Source organism: Oncorhynchus mykiss, chromosome 28, assembly GCF_013265735.2.
Source record: "Oncorhynchus mykiss isolate Arlee chromosome 28, USDA_OmykA_1.1, whole genome shotgun sequence".
NCBI classification, from domain to species: Eukaryota; Metazoa; Chordata; class Actinopteri; order Salmoniformes; family Salmonidae; genus Oncorhynchus; species Oncorhynchus mykiss.
In genome coordinates this window covers 27,524,088-27,542,882 of record NC_048592.1, presented here as the reverse complement: position 1 = coordinate 27,542,882, position 18,795 = coordinate 27,524,088, and the positions used below count along the sequence as shown (strand labels likewise).

Sequence of the window (18,795 nt, the reverse complement as noted above, 5' to 3'; positions counted from 1 at the left end):
TAGCTAGTTAGCAGGGTGCTCGCTAATAGCGTTTCAATCGGTGACGTCACTCGCTCGGAGACCTTGAAGTAGTTGTTCCCCATGCTCTGCAAGGGCCGCGGCTTTTGTGGAGAGATGGGTAATGATGCTTCGTGGGTGGCTGTTGTCGATGTATCCCTGGTTCGAGCTCAGGTTGGGGTGAGGAGAGGGACGGAAGCTGTACTGTTACACTGGCAATACTATAGTGCCTATAAGAACATCCAGTAGTCAAAGGTATATGAAATACAAATGGTATAGAGAGAAATAGTCCTATAATAACTACAACCTAAAACTTCTTACCTGGGAATATTGGAGATTCAAAATGTTTATTCTTTAAGTGAAATACGGAACCGATCCGTATTTAATCTAAAGGTTGGCATCCATAAGTCAAAATATTCCTGTTACATTGCACAACCTTCAATGTTATGTCATAATTACGTAAAATTCTGGCAAATTAGTTTGAAGCGAGCCAGGCGGCCCAAACTGTTGCATGTACCCTGACTCTGCGTGCAATGAATGCAAGAGAAGTGACACAATTTCCCTAGTTTAATATTGCCTGCTAACCTGTATTTCTTTTATCTAAATATGCAGGTTTAAAAATAAATACTTCTGTGTATTGATTTTAAGAAAGTCATTGATGTTTATGGTTAGGTACATTTGTGCAACGATTGTGCTTTTGTCACAAATGAGCTTTTGTTAAATCATCCCCTGTTTGGCGAAGTTGGCTGTCTTTATGGTTTGGTACACATTGGTGTAACGACGGTGCTTTTTTTCACGAATGCGCTTGTTAAATCACCCGTTTGGCAAAGTAGGCTGTGATTCAATGATACATTTCACAGGCACCGCATCGATTACATGCAACGCAGGACAAGCTAGATAACTACACATGGTTGATGATATTACTAGTTTAACTATTGATTATGTTAAGATTGATTGTTTTTTATAAGATACGTTTAATGCTAGCTAGCACCTTAACTTGGCTCCTTGCTGCACTCGCATAACAGGTAGTCAATGTAATTGGCCATCGGTGTCCAAAAACTTGAAATCGGCCCAAATTAATCGGCCATTCCGATTTAATTGGTCGACCTCCTAATTCAATACCAATAAGTCTGCCATTTTCACCCCATTCTGTGATTTTTGAGGGTTTATGACATAACCCCTCTAGTAATTTAATAGGATCTCTGTGGCTTAAACAATAACTTCATATCTGAAGTCATGCACTTTTTCTATTGATTGGTGTGGTCTCTGTGTGTATGTGTGTGTCTCTCAGAGTCAGCGAGAACGGGAGCGAGGATGTGGCCTACCCATGTGTGGTTAATTACTGAATTGAATGGCTGTGGTTTATAAATATGTATGTGTAGGGGTGTGTTGATTATCTCTGTTTTTGTGCCATAACGTAGCTCTGCGTGTGTGCGTGCGCGATAAGAGTCACTGACTCAAAGCCACAAGAGGATAGAAAATATTTCAAACGTTGCTTTTTCGGGGGAGGTAGTTGCAGAAACCTTATAATGGTTTAGTCGACTTCCTCAATGGTTGGTCCATACCTGTTATTTGCCATGGCAGACTGATGATAATCACAGGGCCATTTTAGGCCAAATTGAATGTAATTGAAAAGTTAATGATGGTCCTCCGAAACGGCTGATGTTTGCGGAGCTGTGAGGTCGGTTTCACCCGTTCATTTTCACACGGACGCCATGATGTCACTTACCTTACCAGCATTCTCACAAGTCTGACTTCACTGGCACCATCATCATAGTCTGCCCACTCTGTCGAAACTGTTTTAATGTTTTTATAAACCATTCTGTGTGCATAGAAATGGCGCAGAATTGCTTTCTTCAACTCTAGCCTGATAGGCAAATGTTGAAATACTGAAATTGTCATGAGGCGAATCTTTCTGGAAACCGAAACATCAAAAAATAGATCAATGTTTCCCCTCTGTGATTTGTCAGTGTGTCATCCAGCTGTGCATAGATTGGTTACAGGGTATCTCTCTAATATAGTCAGCTCTCCTCAGGGCCCAGTCGGCCCCAGTGACCCAGTTCTATACAGCTATATAGAGTTACCTAAACCAGTTTTAGTTTTATATAGGGGTTGACTCAGTCAAACCAGTACTACACTAACAGCTGGGATGCATTACTAGTGCTGTTGCCATTCCCTGGGGCAGTTGACAACCTTGATCAAATCCGGAGTTCAACTTGATAAACAACATCACACCGGATAAGTGTTTTATTGAGTGGGTATAGCAGGGACGGCCTATAGCCTATTAAGATTGTTGGTATTGTGACAATATCATCTGCCCCCTTGTCCAGTTGCTAAAGGAACATTTTGAGGAAAACAGTAATAATTTTGTCCATGATTCAGCCTGTGTCAGGATCACTCTGTCTGCTATAAAATAGCATCTATTTTAATAAAATGAGCTGTATTTAATCTACAGACTCACAACAACTCTTTTGGAAAGTCCCCACTCACATTTGGTCAGCATGTGTCACTGTACATTGAAACTGGAGTCATAACACATACATTTATGTGAATAAAAATGATAAAATCATGGCATTATCCATCAATGTGAAGTATCATTTCTCCCTACTTTGAACTTGTTTTGTCTCTCTTCGGATTTCAATCAAGCCCAATGGACTAAAGACTTCACCAAAGCTTGGGGAACAGTCAGGGAAAAACACTTTGTCAAAGTCCTTTATGGAGTCTGTGAAAATGTTTACATTCAGACCTATTACATTTCTCTGACCTTTTCACTGAGGGAAAGACACGGTGCAAAACAGTCTGAAAGGCCAGTAAAGGGATATTTGGAGACTTACCAACGGCACTAACACAGACTTAACATCCTGTTCAGGCGTACCGTTCCAGAAGGAGCGTTCTGAGTGGTATTTTTTGGCTATTAATATTCATCTGCACCCATCCATCATTCTACCCATTCTCTCTTCCTCCTCCAGTGGTTTCAGGCTCTAACGATGGCCTCGCTTTCTCACTCGCTCACCGCGTGACTCCAGATAGCATTTCTGGTCCCAAAACTTTGCAGACCAGTGATTAACTTTTGCTGCAAATGTCTGAACACATGAGTCCTCGCATGTGTAATGTATTCATGATTGGCTCATTCTGCAGAAAGCAGGATGGGCAGTTTTTGTTATGAATCTAGAGTTTCTCATCTGATGCAGGGCTATTAGGATGATGAATCCTTGTCCTCTTGCCTATTATGAGATTCTGGGGATTTGGTCCCAGTCATAGACCTGTATAAAGAGGCCAGTATGTCCAGATCCTCCCAGCCTCTCCCAGCCTATCACATTTCAAGTTCAGTTCAGCATCTTTGGTCCTACATGGGATTACGTGCAGTAGTTTAGAAACTGATACCGGAATACATCTGGAGTTATCAGAAGAACACTTTCATGATATGGCAAGTTACAATTTGCTTTTTGAAAGTCCTATATCTTGAAAATGTTATTTGCTGACATGCAACAAAAATGTGTGACCGTATCAACAGTGGACTAATGAATGAAATATTCCTTTAATACAGTGCATTCCGAGTATTCCGAAGTATTCAGACTCCTTGACCTTTCCCACATTTTGTTAAGTTAAAGCCTTATTCCAAAATGGATTAAATTCATTGGTAAAGAAAACAATCTACACAATAGCCCATAATGACAAAGCAAAAACAGGTTTGTAGAAATTTAGGCACATTTATAAAAAAATTGAACTGAAATATCACATTTACATAAGTATTCAGACCTTTCACTCAGTACTTTGTTGAAGCACTTTGGCAGTGATTACAACCTCAAGTCTTCTTGGGTATGACGCTACAAGCTTGGCACACATGCATCGCTGCACAGCTATTTTCAGGTCTCTCCAGAGATGTTCGATCGGGTTCAAGTCCAGGCTCTTTTTAGCAAATGTCAAAAAAATTAAAAATAGACCTTATTTACATAAGTATTCAGACCCTTTGCTATGGGACTTGAAATTGAGCTCAGGTGCATCTTGTTTCCAATGATCATCTTTGAAATGTTTCTATAACTTGATTGGAGTCCACCTGTGGTAACTTCAATTGATTGGACATGATTTGGAAAGGCACACACCTATCTATATAAAAACCAAACAATAAGGTCGAAGGAATTGTCCGTAGAGCTCAGAGACAGGATTGTGTCGAGTCACAGATCTAGGGAAGGATACTAAAACATTTCTGCAGCATTGAAGGTCCCCAAGAACACAGCCTCCATCATTCTTAAATGGAAGAAGTTTGGAACCAAGACTCTTCCTAGAGCTGGGCGCTCGGCCAAACTGAGCAATCAGGGGAGAAGGGCCTTGGTCAGGGAGGTGACCAAGAACCCGATAGTCACTCTGACAGAGTTCCTCTGTGGAGATGGTTGTCCTTCTGGAAAGTTTTCCCATCTCTGCAGCACTCCACCAATCAGGCCTTTATGGTAGAGTGGCCAGACAGAAGCCACTCCCCAGTAAAAGGCACATGACCAGCCCGCTTGGAGTTTGCCAAAGGACACCTAAAGGACTCTGACCATGAGAAACAAGATTCTATGGTCTGATGAAACCAAGATTGAACTCTTTGGTCTGAATGCCAAGCGTCACATCTGGAAGAAACCTGGCACCATCTCTACAGTGAAGCACGGTGGTGGCAACATCATGCTGTGGAGATGTTTTTTAATCGCAGGGACTGGGAGACTAGTCAGGATCGAGGCAAAGATGAACGGAGCAAAGTACAAAGATATCCTTGATGAAAACTTGCTACAGAGCTCTCAGTACCTCAGATTGGGGCAAAGGTTCACCTTCCAACATGACAATGACCCTAGGCACACAGCCAAGATAACGCAGGAGTGGCTTCTGTACTATTCTCTGAATGTCCTTGAGTGGCCCAGCCAGAGACTGGACTTGAACCCGATCGAACATCTCTGGAGAGATCTGAAAATAGCTGTGCAGCGACACTCCCCATCCAACCTAACAGAGCTTGAGAGGATCGGCAGAGAAGAATGGGAGAAACTCCCCAAATACAGGTGTGGCAAGCTTGTAGTGTCATACCCAAGAAGACTTGAGGCTGTAATCACTGGCAAAGGTGTATACTTATGTAAATGTGATATTTAAAAAAAAAAAAAAAGAAAAGTTTTAATACATTGGCAAATTGTCTAAAAGTCGGTTTTTACTTTGTCATTATGGGGTATTGTGTGTAGATTGATTAGGTAAAAAAAACGATTTAATCAATTTTAGAATAAAGCTGTAACGTAACAAAATGTGGAAAAAGTCAAGGGGTCTGAATACTTTCCGAATGCACCATACATGGGTCAGCATTCTCCACAAATCCAGTCCTTTTGTTTTATCCTTACTCAAATGCTCCAGATAAAACATGAGCTTGTAAGGGGTAAGTGAAAGTGACTCCTTGAATTATCCCAGACACCCACCCAGTTTTTTCCTGACTACAGAGTCTGGCTGTTCTGACTCACGGATAGTCGTCAGACACTGAGTCAGAGGTGCCTGTCTGGACTACCCATAGCCCTACAGTAAGTTAACCCACTTCTGTTACATTGGGAATTACCGGGAACCAACCTGCGGGCTCCTGCCCTCTGCCGTGGCTCCTCCTGGTGGCCCTTTGTGGTATTACAGGAGTGAGGTAGCAGTGTATCAAGGCACATAATGCACTTTCTCAATTATTTTAGGCGTTCCTAGAGAACTGCAATGTGTGCAGGGTTTGGTCTCACATGCGTCACTCTTTTTAAACACCCAATTCAACTAATCCACAAGACTGATTAGTTGAATCCAGTGTTTTGGTGCTGGGCTGGACACATTGTTCATTATAGATTTTCTTCACAATGTTGTGCCACTTGAATGTGCTGAATAAGCCAAGAGAGGTTAAGTAATAACTGTGTCATGTATGTACAGAAGCCTTGCTCAAAGCGGAGTCTCCAAAATAACTAACCGCATCTTTTAAGACGGCCTCTCTCAACACAGTCTTAGGGATCCAGTCGTTTTAAACATGTTTGATGGATTCCCACTAAACAAGGGCTTGCTGATTTAGTTGACTAGATGGTTGAACCAGGGGTGCTTGTGTTGAAATACATCAAATGTGAAATGAATGGGATATCACAAGTGGCAAAAATAGCAAGCTCTCAAAGACATTTGCAAACCCCTTGAAAATTCGTCAGCTTTTCTGTAAGAGATCAGATGAATAACACCTCGTTCTTTCCAGTCACAGACGAGGACACAGTCAAGAGATACTATGCCAAGTTTGAGGAGAAGTTCTTTCAGGCGTGCGAGAAGGAGCTGGCCAAAATCAACACATTCTACTCAGGTAACTGTACAATTGTGTACAACAATGTGTTGTCATTTATGTTGTTCATTTATGTCGTCCTGCACCTCATATAACCAAACCACCGTGTGTCTCTCTAGTTAGCTAGCCGTTTCTATGATTGTACAAAAAAACTACAGCACATTCACATTGCGTGATTAGCAAAAAGTTACACGCTCCTCCACTGTCCACTACTGGCCTAGGCCACTAAAGGCCCATCTGTTCAGAAGACAAACATTTAAACCCTTAGGGAGTGAATCTCCCTGCCAGAAACCAACAGTTAGGCAACAGAAACCGAATCAGACTGCCTCTCTCTTACTCAATCTCCATCTCTCTCCTTCCCATGACCCTTCCTCCTCTCTCTGGCTCTTCTCTCCCCTTATTTTCTCCCCCTCACCAGAAAAGCTAGCCGAGGCCCAGCGTCGTTTCGCCACTCTCCAAAATGAGCTGCAGTCGTCGCTGGATGCCCAGCGGGAAAGCAGCATGCAAGGCCTCCGTCGCCGCCGCAAGGCCGTGTTCCACCTGTCCCAGCAGGAGCGCTGCAAACACCGCAACATCAAGGACCTGCAGCTGGCCTTCTCCGAGTTCTACCTCAGCCTCATCCTGCTGCAGAACTACCAGGTTAGTACCCTAAACCCTACACACTACCCCTAGACCACAGGAGGCTGCTGAGGGGAGGAAGGCTCATAATAGTGACTGGAATGAAGTGACTGGAAGGGTATCAAATGATGAGTTCGATTCCATTTATTCCATTCCAGCCTTTACTATGAGCCTGTCCTCCCCAAATAAGGTGCCACCAACCTCCTGTGCCCTAGACACTATCACTAGATACTACCTCAGCCTCATCCTGCTGCAGAATTACCAAGTTATTAGACATCACCAGGGTGGGAAATGAACTTTTTGGTGGCAGGTAGATTTTTTTACCAGGCAATTGTTTTTTTCTTGTTGTTACTACAACAAAATTGATGGTCATCCTTCCTAATGTTTCTAAACTATTATTAGTAAGAAGTAATGGGGTATATTGCTTAATTTCATTTTTGTGACATGCGTCTTTTAACCAATTATGTTTAAAATAAATATTTTAAAATCCAATATTAAAAACAGATAAACAGTTCTACAACTGAACATCAACAAAGTGCCTGCCCTGCCACATATACACATAAGGCAATTCTAGTGACATATGTTGTTTAAATTATCCCCAATTCAATGGAATTGCAACCCTCTGCATGCACAGTGCATTCTTACATCACCTGTGCAGTGCACTCTTCTATCGCATGTACAGCTGATTCTCAAGACCTTGCACACTATTGAGATGCTATTGAGCCCACACTATTACACTGTCTGAGCCAAGGACTACATGCTTTCCGGTAAGTTTTAATTACAGTACTGGGTGGGGTGGATATATTTTATATGACAAACATTATTTTTTGTTAACTAGTAAATAGTAGCCTACAGCAAGGTGTATTTAAATCATTTCTAACTTGTTAACAATTTCTGCTAGTTCGTTTTTGCTACCATGTGGGTTTTAGCTTCCTTGAACCTGCTAACTGAGGAGTGTTCATTCACCTGTTTCAATACATGTTTCATTTTAAAACATGTATCTTACACAGGAGTTGTTTGATCTAACTGCTTAACTATTTATCTGTACATGGAATTGTATTTTGGGTTTTTTCTCTAATTTTTTTCCTTAATCTTCACTGGAAAATGCATGGGCACTGTCTGGTGTGTAGAGACATTTCACTGCAGCTAATGAAAAGGAAAAGCTGTGTACATTTGCTAATACTGTGCCAAATCATATGTGAAGAATGCAACAATGACGCAGAATCATCTGGCCAAGTGCATCAAGTTCCCTCAGCGCTCACAACAAGCAACCTCTGACAAAAGTCCCTCTACTTCTATTTGAGGTGAAATTATGAATTGGACACCTTATTGATAGCAACAGCTCATGGTCCTCCTGGAATCAGAAGTTATTTTGGCTCAATGGAGGAACGTAGTCAGATAAATGCTGATGAATGTCTTGCTCGAGCTGTGTATGCAACTGGTTCACTCACCTCTTCTCACAGGCAATGTGTATTGGAAGATATTTCTGAATGTTCTTTGACCAGCATACTCACCTTCAAGTGAAGGTCAAGCAAATCATAGAGAAAGCAGACTGTATTGCAATCATCTCTGATGAGTGGTCGAATGTTCCTGGGCAAGGAATAATTAACTACATCTCAACCAGTATTCTACAAGAGCACAGACACAAGGGACAACAGACACACCGGTCTCTACATTGCAGATGAGCTGAAGGCAGTCATCAATGACCTTGGACCACAGAAGGGATTTGCACGGGTAACAGACCATGCTGCGAACATGAAGGCTGCTTGGTCTAAAGTGGAGGAGTCCTACCCTCACATCCCACCCATTGACTGTGCTGCTCATGCATTGAATCTGCTCCTCAAGGACATCATGGCACTGAAAACAATGGTTACACTCAACAAGAAAGCCAAGGAAATGATTAGGTATGTGAAGGATCATCAAGTTAAAGCAGCAATCTACCTCACCAAGCAAAGTGAGAAGAATAAGAGCACCACATTGAAGCTGCCCACCAACACCCGTTGGGGTGGTGTTGTTATCATGTTTGACAGTCTCCTGGAGGGGAAGGAGTCTCTCCAAGAAATGGCCATATCACAGTCTGCCGATATGGACAGCCCCATGAGGATCCTCCTGGATGATGTATTTTGGGAAAGAGTGGTAAGCAGCCTGAAACTCCTGAAACCTGTAGCAGTAGCCATTGCACGGATTGAGGGAGACAATGCCATCCTGTCTGATGTACAGACTCTGTTTACAGATATAAGAGAAGAAATCCATACTACCCTGCCCACTTCACTGTTGCTCCAAGCAGAGGAAACTGCAGTTCTGAAATACATAAAAAAGCATGAAGACTTCTGCCTGAAGCCCATACACACCGCAGCGTACAAGTTGGACCCCAAGTATGCTGGCAAGAGCATCCTGTCTGGTGCAACAAGATCTATGGTGTCATCACTACAGTGTCTCGCCACCTTGGCCTGGATGAGGGCAAGGTTCTTGGCAGTCTGGCGAAATACACTTCCAAGCAAGGACTTTGGGATGGAGATGCAATATGGCAGCCGTGCCAACATATCTCATCAGCCACCTGGTGGAAGGGACTTTGTGGATCTGAGGCTCTTTCCCCTGTTGCCTTCATTATCCTCCAGATCCCACCAACATCAGCCGCCTCAGAGCACAACTGGTCCTTGTTTGGGAACACACACACCAAAGCACGCAACAGGCTGACCAATACAAGGGTTCAAAAATTAGTGGCCATCGGGGCAAATTTGAGGCTTTTTGAGCCTGACAACGAGCCATTCTCAACAAGGTTGGAAAGTGAGAGTGAAGATGAGGCTTCAGAGTCTGATGTTCAAGACACCATTCTGTATACATCTGGCCCATCTTTGGACACTGTTAACAAACCTCCAAACGAGCATCAACACCATACAACACTCCTTCCGTGGCCTCCAACTGCTCTTAAATGCTAGTAAATCGAAATGCATGCTCTTCAACCGATCGCTGCCCGCACCCGCCCGCCCGACTAGCATCACTACTGTGGACGGTTCTGACTTAGAATATGTGGACAACTAAAAATACCTAGGTGTCTGGTTAACTCTCCTTCCAGACTCAAATTAAGCATCTCCAATCCAAAGTTAAATCTAGAATCTGCTTCCTATTTCGCAACAAAGCCTCCTACACTCATGTTGCCAAACATACCCTCGTAAAACTGACTATCCTACCGATCCTTGACTTCGGTGATGTCATTTACAAAATAACCCCCAACGCTCTACTCAGCAAATTGGATGCAGTCTATCACAGTGCCATCCGTTTTGTCACAAAGTCCCATATACTACGCACCACTGCGACCTGTATGCTCTCGTTGGCTGGTCCTCGCTACATATTCGTCGCCAATTCCACTGGCTCCAGGTCATCTGTAAGTCTTTGCTAGGTAAAGCCCTGCATTATCTCAGCTCACTGGTCACCATAGCCACACCCGTAGCACACGCTCCAGCAGGTATATTTCACTGTTCATCCCCAAAGTCAACACTTCTTTGGCCACCTTTCCTTCCAGTTCTCTGCTGCCAATGACTGTAATGACATGCAAAAATCGCTGAAGTTGGAGACTTGTACCTCCCTCAATCATTTTAAGCGTCAGCTGTCAGAGCAGCTTACCGATCGTTGCAGCTGTACAAAGCCCATCTGTAAATAGCGCATCCAACTACCTACCTCATCCCCATATTTGTTTTTGTTTTTCTGCTCTTTTGCACACCAGTATTTCTAATTGCACATCCTCATCTGCACATATATCACTCCAGTGTTAATTGCTAAATTGTAATTACTTCGCCACTATTGGCCTATTTATTGCCTTACCTCCTTACTTAATTTGCACATACTGTATACAGATTTGTTTCTATTGTGTTATTGACTGTTCGTTTGTTTATTCCATGTGTAACTCTGTGTTTGTGGCGCACTGCTTAGCTTTATCTTGGCCAGGTTGCAGTTGTAAATGAGAACTTGTTCTCAACTGGCCTAACTGGTTAAATAAATAATATGACCCTCATGCAAGGGTGGGGGGTGGATTGAAGAGAGAGAGAGAGAAAGAGAGAGGAAGAAATGGTTTAACCTGGTTAAATAAAGGTGAAATAAAACAAAATGAAAGGTGGACATTGAGGAGGTCCAGGGAGAAGACATGGAAGCCTGAGAGGAAAACAGTCTAGAAACTAAAGCTTAGGTTATCATTTTACAGATGTGATGTGAGATGTGAGGAGATGTGATGGATCATTGGGGATCATTCAATATTCCCTTTCTTTTGTTGTTCAGTGAAATCATCCCATGTGAAGAGTCACCTCATTTAATTTAAGTTCAATTCCTAACTAAATTGTTTTTAAAATTTCTATTGGAAGGATTTAATTATTTGCAAATATGTCTACTTATGATAAGGTATGTATGTTTGTCTCCATATGATATGGTAAATATATCCAATGCAAAAAACATCTACATTTAAATGGTGTTAATATTAATTAGCATATTTCCATTAATTCCCATATATTCCCGTTATTTCCCATATTCCCGTTAATTCCCACGGAAAGTTTCCACCTCTGAATATTCCCCAAAATGTGCAACCCTAGTAATGACCGTGCTGTTTAACCAGCTTCTTGATGTGCCACACTTGTCAGGTGGATGGATTATCTTGGCAAAGGAGAAATGCTCACTAACAGGGATATAAACACATTTGTGCACAAAATTTGAGAGAAATCAGCTTTTTGTGCTTATGGAACATATCTGGGATATTTTTCTTTCAGCTCATGAAACATGGGACCAACACTTTACATGTTGAGTTTATATTTTTTTTCAGTGTAGAAGCACACAAGTAAATCTACGAGATTAATGACAAAGTTAATGGATAAATGTTTTTTGGGAGTGATTCATTATTAATCGAGCACAATCATTAGGTGAGACAAATGTTCAGCTGCCTCCTTTAAGGGCCGTAACCATGGTAACTTTCACACTTGCTTGTCTGTGATGAAAAAAATATCAGACTGTGATGTCTTCCTAGCAGCAGAAAGTTGCAGCAAACTCTAACGTTGAAAAACAACCTAGCATGTGAACAAAACGATGTAACTTTTAGTAGCCTGCCTTGTCAATTTGTCCAACTTCCACATATGGGTTTCGGATATAAAAAAAATTATAATCCTAAATATCTACCTGCATTTGGCTGGTGTTAATTTCCAACCCTGGATACTACCCTTAGATATCACCCCCTCCCTATACACTGTTCTTGGTTACTACTTCATCCTGCTGCAGAACTACCAGCGTTAGTTACCAGCTCCTAAACACCAACCCTAGACACCCAACCGCTAAGCCTAACCTTGTTGTTTGTGTCACCTGATCAATTGCAACAGGTTTTTTTCATATCAGTACGAACAAAAAATATATCTGAGGGATCCGAAAAAAGAATCTAAGAGACTCCTACTTATAACCATTCAACTGTTTCTCCTCTCGTCTCCCCAGAATCTGAACTTCACAGGTTTCCGTAAAATCCTGAAGAAGCATGATAAGATCCTGGAGACGTCGCGGGGGGCCGACTGGCGCGTGGCCCATGTGGAGGTTGCCCCCTTCTACACCTGCAAGAAGATCACCCAGCTCATCTCTGAGACTGAGGTACTGGACAGCCATTTTGTTTTCCCCTCTTATCAATGCTCGTAGCAATGTACTATAATCATTTCAGTTTTTGTCTTTTAGCTGTGACACAATCTCTCTCCTCGCAGGCCCTGGTAACACAAGAGTTGGAGGGCGGAGACAGACAGCGAGCCATGAAGAGGCTAAGAGTGCCACCACTAGGTGCTGCACAGCCTGCTCCGGCATGGACCACCTTTAGGGTTGGGTTGTACTGTGGAGTCTTCCTAGTCCTCATGGTCACCGTCGTCATCACAGGTATACCTGTCTTCCCTGCCTTTCCCCTATTCTCCTCCTACCCTCTGTCTTACTGAAGCTCTTTAAACCATGGTGGTGTGAAGCGCTTTGCAATGTGAAAAGATTGGCTTGATAGTGAGATTTTCTATGTCGATTTTTCACATTTCCCAATTCTCATTATTTCATACAGGCCCTAGTCCTCTAGTTTAGGGTTTGATAGCTCAGTTATCGACAAAGTTGCCATTATTGTGTTATTAATATGTTATGAATTTGTTATTAACCGTCCTGCCTGCTAGCTGCGGTTGTGATAGAGAATGCCAACGTGTGGCCACTGGTGAGGATCTACCGCGGCGGCTTCCTGCTGATCGAGTTCCTCTTCCTGTTGGGCATTAACACGTACGGCTGGCGCCAGGCAGGGGTTAACCACGTGCTTATCTTCGAGCTCAACCCACGCAACAACCTCTCCCACCAGCACCTCTTTGAGGTAGGAGTTTGGGGCTCTATACAGTGGTTGGATACTGATTGTGTTTTAATCATACAGCTCTGGATATTAGTTGTACCTATGTGGTTGTTTGTGTTCACATTTACTGTCATGTTACTGAATCTATCTTTTCACGTTAGTATCAAGTAATTTGCTTGAATTATCTTTCTCTCTCCCCTTACCTCTCGCTCTCTCTCCCGCATCTCTCTACCCCTATCTCTCTCTCTTTCTTTGTCTCAAATTTGAACTAGCTTTATTGATGTGAAATTAGCCATCAATTGTTGCCAAAGCAATAAGCAGTAGAATGGAATGACACGGTAATAGATTGAAAATGCAATCAAATTCCAACACCGGCTAACCTCTCTTCTCTCCTCCACATAGATTGCTGGTTTCCTGGGGGTGCTGTGGTGTGTGAGCATCCTTTCCTGTCTGTTCTCCAAATCCATTCTGGTGCCCATGCAGGCCAACCCGCTGGTCCTCTATGGCTTCTTCTTACTCTTCCTCATCAACCCCTTCAAGACCCTCTACTACAAGTCACGCTTCTGGCTCCTCAAACTGCTGGTGAGACGCTCAGAAAGCTGCTGAACATGTCTCAATGTGCTTGGCATCATGATGGGGGAAAAATATTGACATTTGATGTTGACAAGTGGTGTATCCTGAACAGTAATATATAGTTATCTCTTTTCCCCTGTCTTTCTCTCTGCCTCTCTCTCTCTACCTCTCTCTCTTTCTCGGTTTCTCTCTCTCTCGGTTTCTCTCTCTCTCTCGGTTTCTCTCTCTCTCGGTTTCTCTCTCTCTCTCTCGGTTTCTCTCTCTCTCTCGGTTTCTCTCTCTCTCTCTCTCTCTCTCTCTCTCTCGGTTTCTGTCTCTCTTTCTCTCTCTCTTTCTCGGTTTCTCTCTTTCTCGGTTTCTCTCTCTCTCTCGGTTTCTCTCTCGGTTTCCCTCTCTCTCTCTCTCTCTCTCTGTTTCCTTCTTCTCTCTCTCTCTGCCCCCCCCTCCCTCTCCTCCAGTTCCGTGTGGTGACAGCCCCGTTCCACAGGGTAGAGTTTGCAGACTTCTGGCTGGCTGACCAGCTCAACTCTCTAGGGGTGGTTCTGATGGACCTGGAGTACCTCATCTGTTTCTACAGCTTCGAGCTCGACTGGAAGCAACAGGACGGGCTACTGCAGGACAGTAAGCAATGGATATACGAGTACACATGGATACACACACACACATGCCAACATACAAGCACTGAGACACAAATACACACTCCAAGCTCCATTTGAAAATAAGCTTGTTAGTTTCAGACCTTCAATTTGGACTTTTCTTATTTCTGATGGTTACTTTTATTTTTCTTTCCTCTCCTTTGTCCCTCTCTCCTCTCTCTGTCTGTATATATCTCTTTCTCACACACAACTAAACACAACACAACTCAACACAGCCTTATCCAAACACACAAAGCTCAGCCAAAACAAGCCTACAGCCTGATCTAGCCCACACTAAACATACCCTCAAGACGTTCGTCCAAACAAACATAGCCTAGTCCACACACACAATGCAAACACAACAAACATTATCCAGTCCAAACAAACATACACACCACCACCTAACCCTGTTCCAACACATGTTTTATCACCTTTATGTTATTGATTGCAGGTGAGAAGTGTTGGAGTCAACTTTTAAACTCAAGTCATTTGTGTATATTGAATTGCATTCCTATAAAGAAAATGTCTAATCCATCCAACAGAGGGGAATTTCAATGGAACATATTTGGTGGATTTTATTGGTTGATTGATAATCATTCTGATAGGTGGAGGCATGTGTCACTCCTACTCATATAACGTGCTCATGATTTGATCTGTTTAATTTCTAATCCATGTGTATTCTGATAGGTGGAGGCATGTGTCACTCCTACTCGTATAACGTGCTCATGATTTGATCTGTTAATTTCTAATCCATGTGTATTCTGATAGGTGGAGGCGTGTGTCACTCCTACTCGTACGGTGTGCGGGCCGTGATCCAGTGTCTACCGGCGTGGTTCCGCTTCGTGCAGTGCCTGCGCCGTTACCGTGACTCCAAACGGGCTTTCCCTCACCTGGTCAACGCCGGGAAATACTCTACCACTTTCTTCGTGGTCACCTTCGCTGCCCTGTACAGCACTCACAAAGAGAATTGTGAGTGTCGTGATACTGTATTGTACTAGTGTACTCCTCAGACATTAGTACAGTTACAAAGGGTGGGTATATTACTGGAAACTTTAGAAGTTTACCAGTAAAGTACCAGAATTTTGGTTTCTTTGAAGGCTCTTTTGGGTACCTCAGATTATCACTGGTGTATTTAATCATCTTTGGCCCTCTGTGTGACCTTATCACATGTCAAATATATCAAATAATTGAATAAGATTATAAACTTTTGAGAAAAATGTAATGACAAAGCTGAAAAACATTATCCTAAATATAAGCCATCAACTTAGTGAATACCATTGGTGTTTAATGAGGATGAAACTATGTTTACACACTTATTCATTTGACCGTGTCAATGTGTTTGTGTTTTTAATATTTTGGTGTCAAACTGCCTCTCTCCTAGCTGCGAGTCACAACGAAGCTAAGATCTTCTTCTACCTGCTGATTGGCTGTTCCATAGTCAGCTCCTGTTACACCCTGGTGTGGGACCTGAAGATGGACTGGGGCCTGTTTGACCGAAACGCAGGCGATAACACCTTACTCAGAGAGGAGATCGTCTACCCCCAGAAAGTTAGTATGCACCTTTGGGGAAAAAAGCTATACCAACCAAAATGTTGAATATTGATTTAATCATCTATGAACAAAAATATAAATGCAACATGCAACAATTTCAAATATTTTACTGGGTTACAGTTCATATATGAGGAAATAATTGAATTAGGCCCCAATCTATGGATTTCACATGACTGGGAATACAGATATGCATCTGTTGGTCACAGATACATAAAAAAACAAAGTAGGGGTGTGGATCAGAAAACCAGTCAGTATCTGGTTTGACCACCATTTGACTCATGTAGCACAACCCATCTCCTTCGCATAGAGTTGATCAGGCTGTTGATTTGTGGTCTGGGGAATATTGTTCCACTCTTCTTCAATGGCTGTGCGAAGTTGCTGGATATTGTCGTGAACTGGAACATGCTATCACACACGTCAATCCAGAGCATCCCAAACATGCTCAATGGGTGACATGTGGTGAGTATGCAGGTCATGGAAGAACTGGAACATTTTCAGCTTCCAGGAATTGTGTACAGATCCTTGGGACATGGGGCTGTGCGTGATCATTCTGAAACATGAGGTGATGGCAGCAGATGAATGGCACGACAATGGGCCTCAGGATCTCGTCACAATATCTCTGTGCATTCAAATTGACACCAATAAAATGCAATTGTGTTCGTTGTCCGTAGCTTTTTCCTGCCCATATCATAACCCCACCGCACCATGGGCTATGCTGTTCACAATGTTGACATCAGCACACCGCTGTACAAGTGGTCTGTGGTTGTGAGGCCGGTTGGACATTCTGCCAAATTCTTTTTCAAATAAATTGATAGAAATATGTTTTTTGTGCAAATGGAAAATGTCTGGGATCTTTTGTTTCAGCTCATGAAACATGGGACCAACACTTTACATGCATTTATATTTTTGTTCAATATATATACACTACCGTTCAAAAGTTTGGGGTCACTTAGAAATGTCCTTGTTTTTGAAAGAAAAGCTATTTTTTCCCCCATTTTAATAACATCAAATGGATAAGAAATATAGTGTAGAACACAGGAGTGATGGTTGCTGATAATGGCCTCTGTAGATATTCCCTAAAAAGTCAACCGTTTCCAGCTACAATAGTAATTTACAACATTAACAATGTCTACACTATTTCTGATAAATGTTATGTCATTTTAATGGACAAAAAATGTATTTCAAAAACAAGGACATTTCTACGTGACCCCAAACTTTTGAAAGTGTGTGTGTGTATTGTTGGGGAAAGCCTCTGCCTCAAAGAGGAACAGAGAAGTGTCTGATAATGTAGTAAATCACCATAAAAATATTTTCAGGTCTATTATTTCAGAAGGTTTGTATGTGATTATTTGATGTGTGTGTGCTCAGGTCTATTATTTCAGAAGGTTTGTATGTGATGTGTGTGTGTGTGTGCTCAGGTCTATTATTTCAGAAGGTTTGTATGTGATGTGTGTGTGTGTGCTCAGGTCTATTATTTCAGAAGGTTTGTATGTGATGTGTGTGTGTGCTCAGGTCTATTATTTCAGAAGGTTTGTATGTGATGTGTGTGTGTGCTCAGGTCTATTATTTCAGAAGGTTTGTATGTGATTATTTGATGTGTGTGTGCTCAGGTCTATTATTTCAGAAGGTTTGTATGTGATTATTTGATGTGTGTGTGTGCTCAGGTCTATTATTTCAGAAGGTTTGTATGTGATTATGTGATGTGTGTGTGCTCAGGTCTATTATTTCAGAAGGTTTGTATGTGATGTGTGTGTGCTCAGGTCTATTATTTCAGAAGGTTTGTATGTGATTATTTGATGTGTGTGTGCTCAGGTCTATTATTTCAGAAGGTTTGTATGTGTTTATTTGATGTGTGTGTGCTCAGGTCTATTATTTCAGAAGGTTTGTATGTGATTATTTGATGTGTGTGTGTGTGTGTTCAGGTCTATTATTTCAGAAGGTTTGTATGTGATTATTTGATGTGTGTGTGTGCTCAGGTCTATTATTTCAGAAGGTTTGTATGTGATTATTTGATGTGTGTGTGCTCAGGTCTATTATTTCAGAAGGTTTGTATGTGATTATTTGATGTGTGTGTGCTCAGGTCTATTATTTCAGAAGGTTTGTATGTGATTATTTGATGTGTGTGTGCTCAGGTCTATTATTTCAGAAGGTTTGTATGTGATTATTTGATGTGTGTGTGCTCAGGTCTATTATTTCAGAAGGTTTGTATGTGATTATTTGATGTGTGTGTGCTCAGGCCTATTATTTCAGAAGGTTTGTAGGTGATTATTTGATGTGTGTGTTCAGGCCTACTACTACTGTGCCATACTGGAGGATGTGTTGCTACGTTTTGCCTGGACGATACCCCTCTTCCTGAGCACAGTCAGTGGGATACCCTCCGCTGCAGACATCCTGGCCACCATCCTAGCCCCTCTGGAGGTCTTCAGGTGAGAACAGACTACATCTCTCTATATCTCTCTACCTCGCTCTACATCTCTCTACCTCGCTCTACATCTCTCTACCTCGCTCTACATCTCTCTACATCTCTCTACCTCGCTCTACCTCGCTCTACCTCGCTCTACCTCGCTCTACCTCGCTCTACCTCGCTCTACCTCGCTCTACATCTCTCTACCTCGCTCTACATCTCTCTACCTCGCTCTACATCTCTTCATATCTCTCTACCTCGCTCTACATCTCTCTACATCTCTCTACATCTCTCTACCTCGCTCTACCTCGCTCTACCTCGCTCTACCTCGCTCTACCTCGCTCTACCTCGCTCTACATCTCTCTACCTCGCTCTACCTCGCTCTACCTCTCTC

At 42.4% G+C, this 18,795-nt stretch overlaps 1 protein-coding gene across 1 annotated transcript in view; it reads left to right on the top strand.

Annotated features, from left to right (window-relative positions):
- LOC110508198 (xenotropic and polytropic retrovirus receptor 1 homolog) overlaps positions 1–18,795 on the top strand; it is a 43,186-nt gene that overhangs the window by 18,678 nt on the left and 5,713 nt on the right. Inside the window, exons 3-12 of the mRNA XM_036966011.1 lie at positions 6,215–6,316; positions 6,714–6,934; positions 12,377–12,526; positions 12,634–12,799; positions 13,075–13,262; positions 13,641–13,820; positions 14,270–14,432; positions 15,215–15,415; positions 15,828–15,994; positions 18,284–18,423. Of these exons, the coding sequence (XP_036821906.1) occupies positions 6,215–6,316; positions 6,714–6,934; positions 12,377–12,526; positions 12,634–12,799; positions 13,075–13,262; positions 13,641–13,820; positions 14,270–14,432; positions 15,215–15,415; positions 15,828–15,994; positions 18,284–18,423 (1,678 nt within the window). The remainder of the gene's footprint in view (positions 1–6,214; positions 6,317–6,713; positions 6,935–12,376; positions 12,527–12,633; positions 12,800–13,074; positions 13,263–13,640; positions 13,821–14,269; positions 14,433–15,214; positions 15,416–15,827; positions 15,995–18,283; positions 18,424–18,795) is intronic.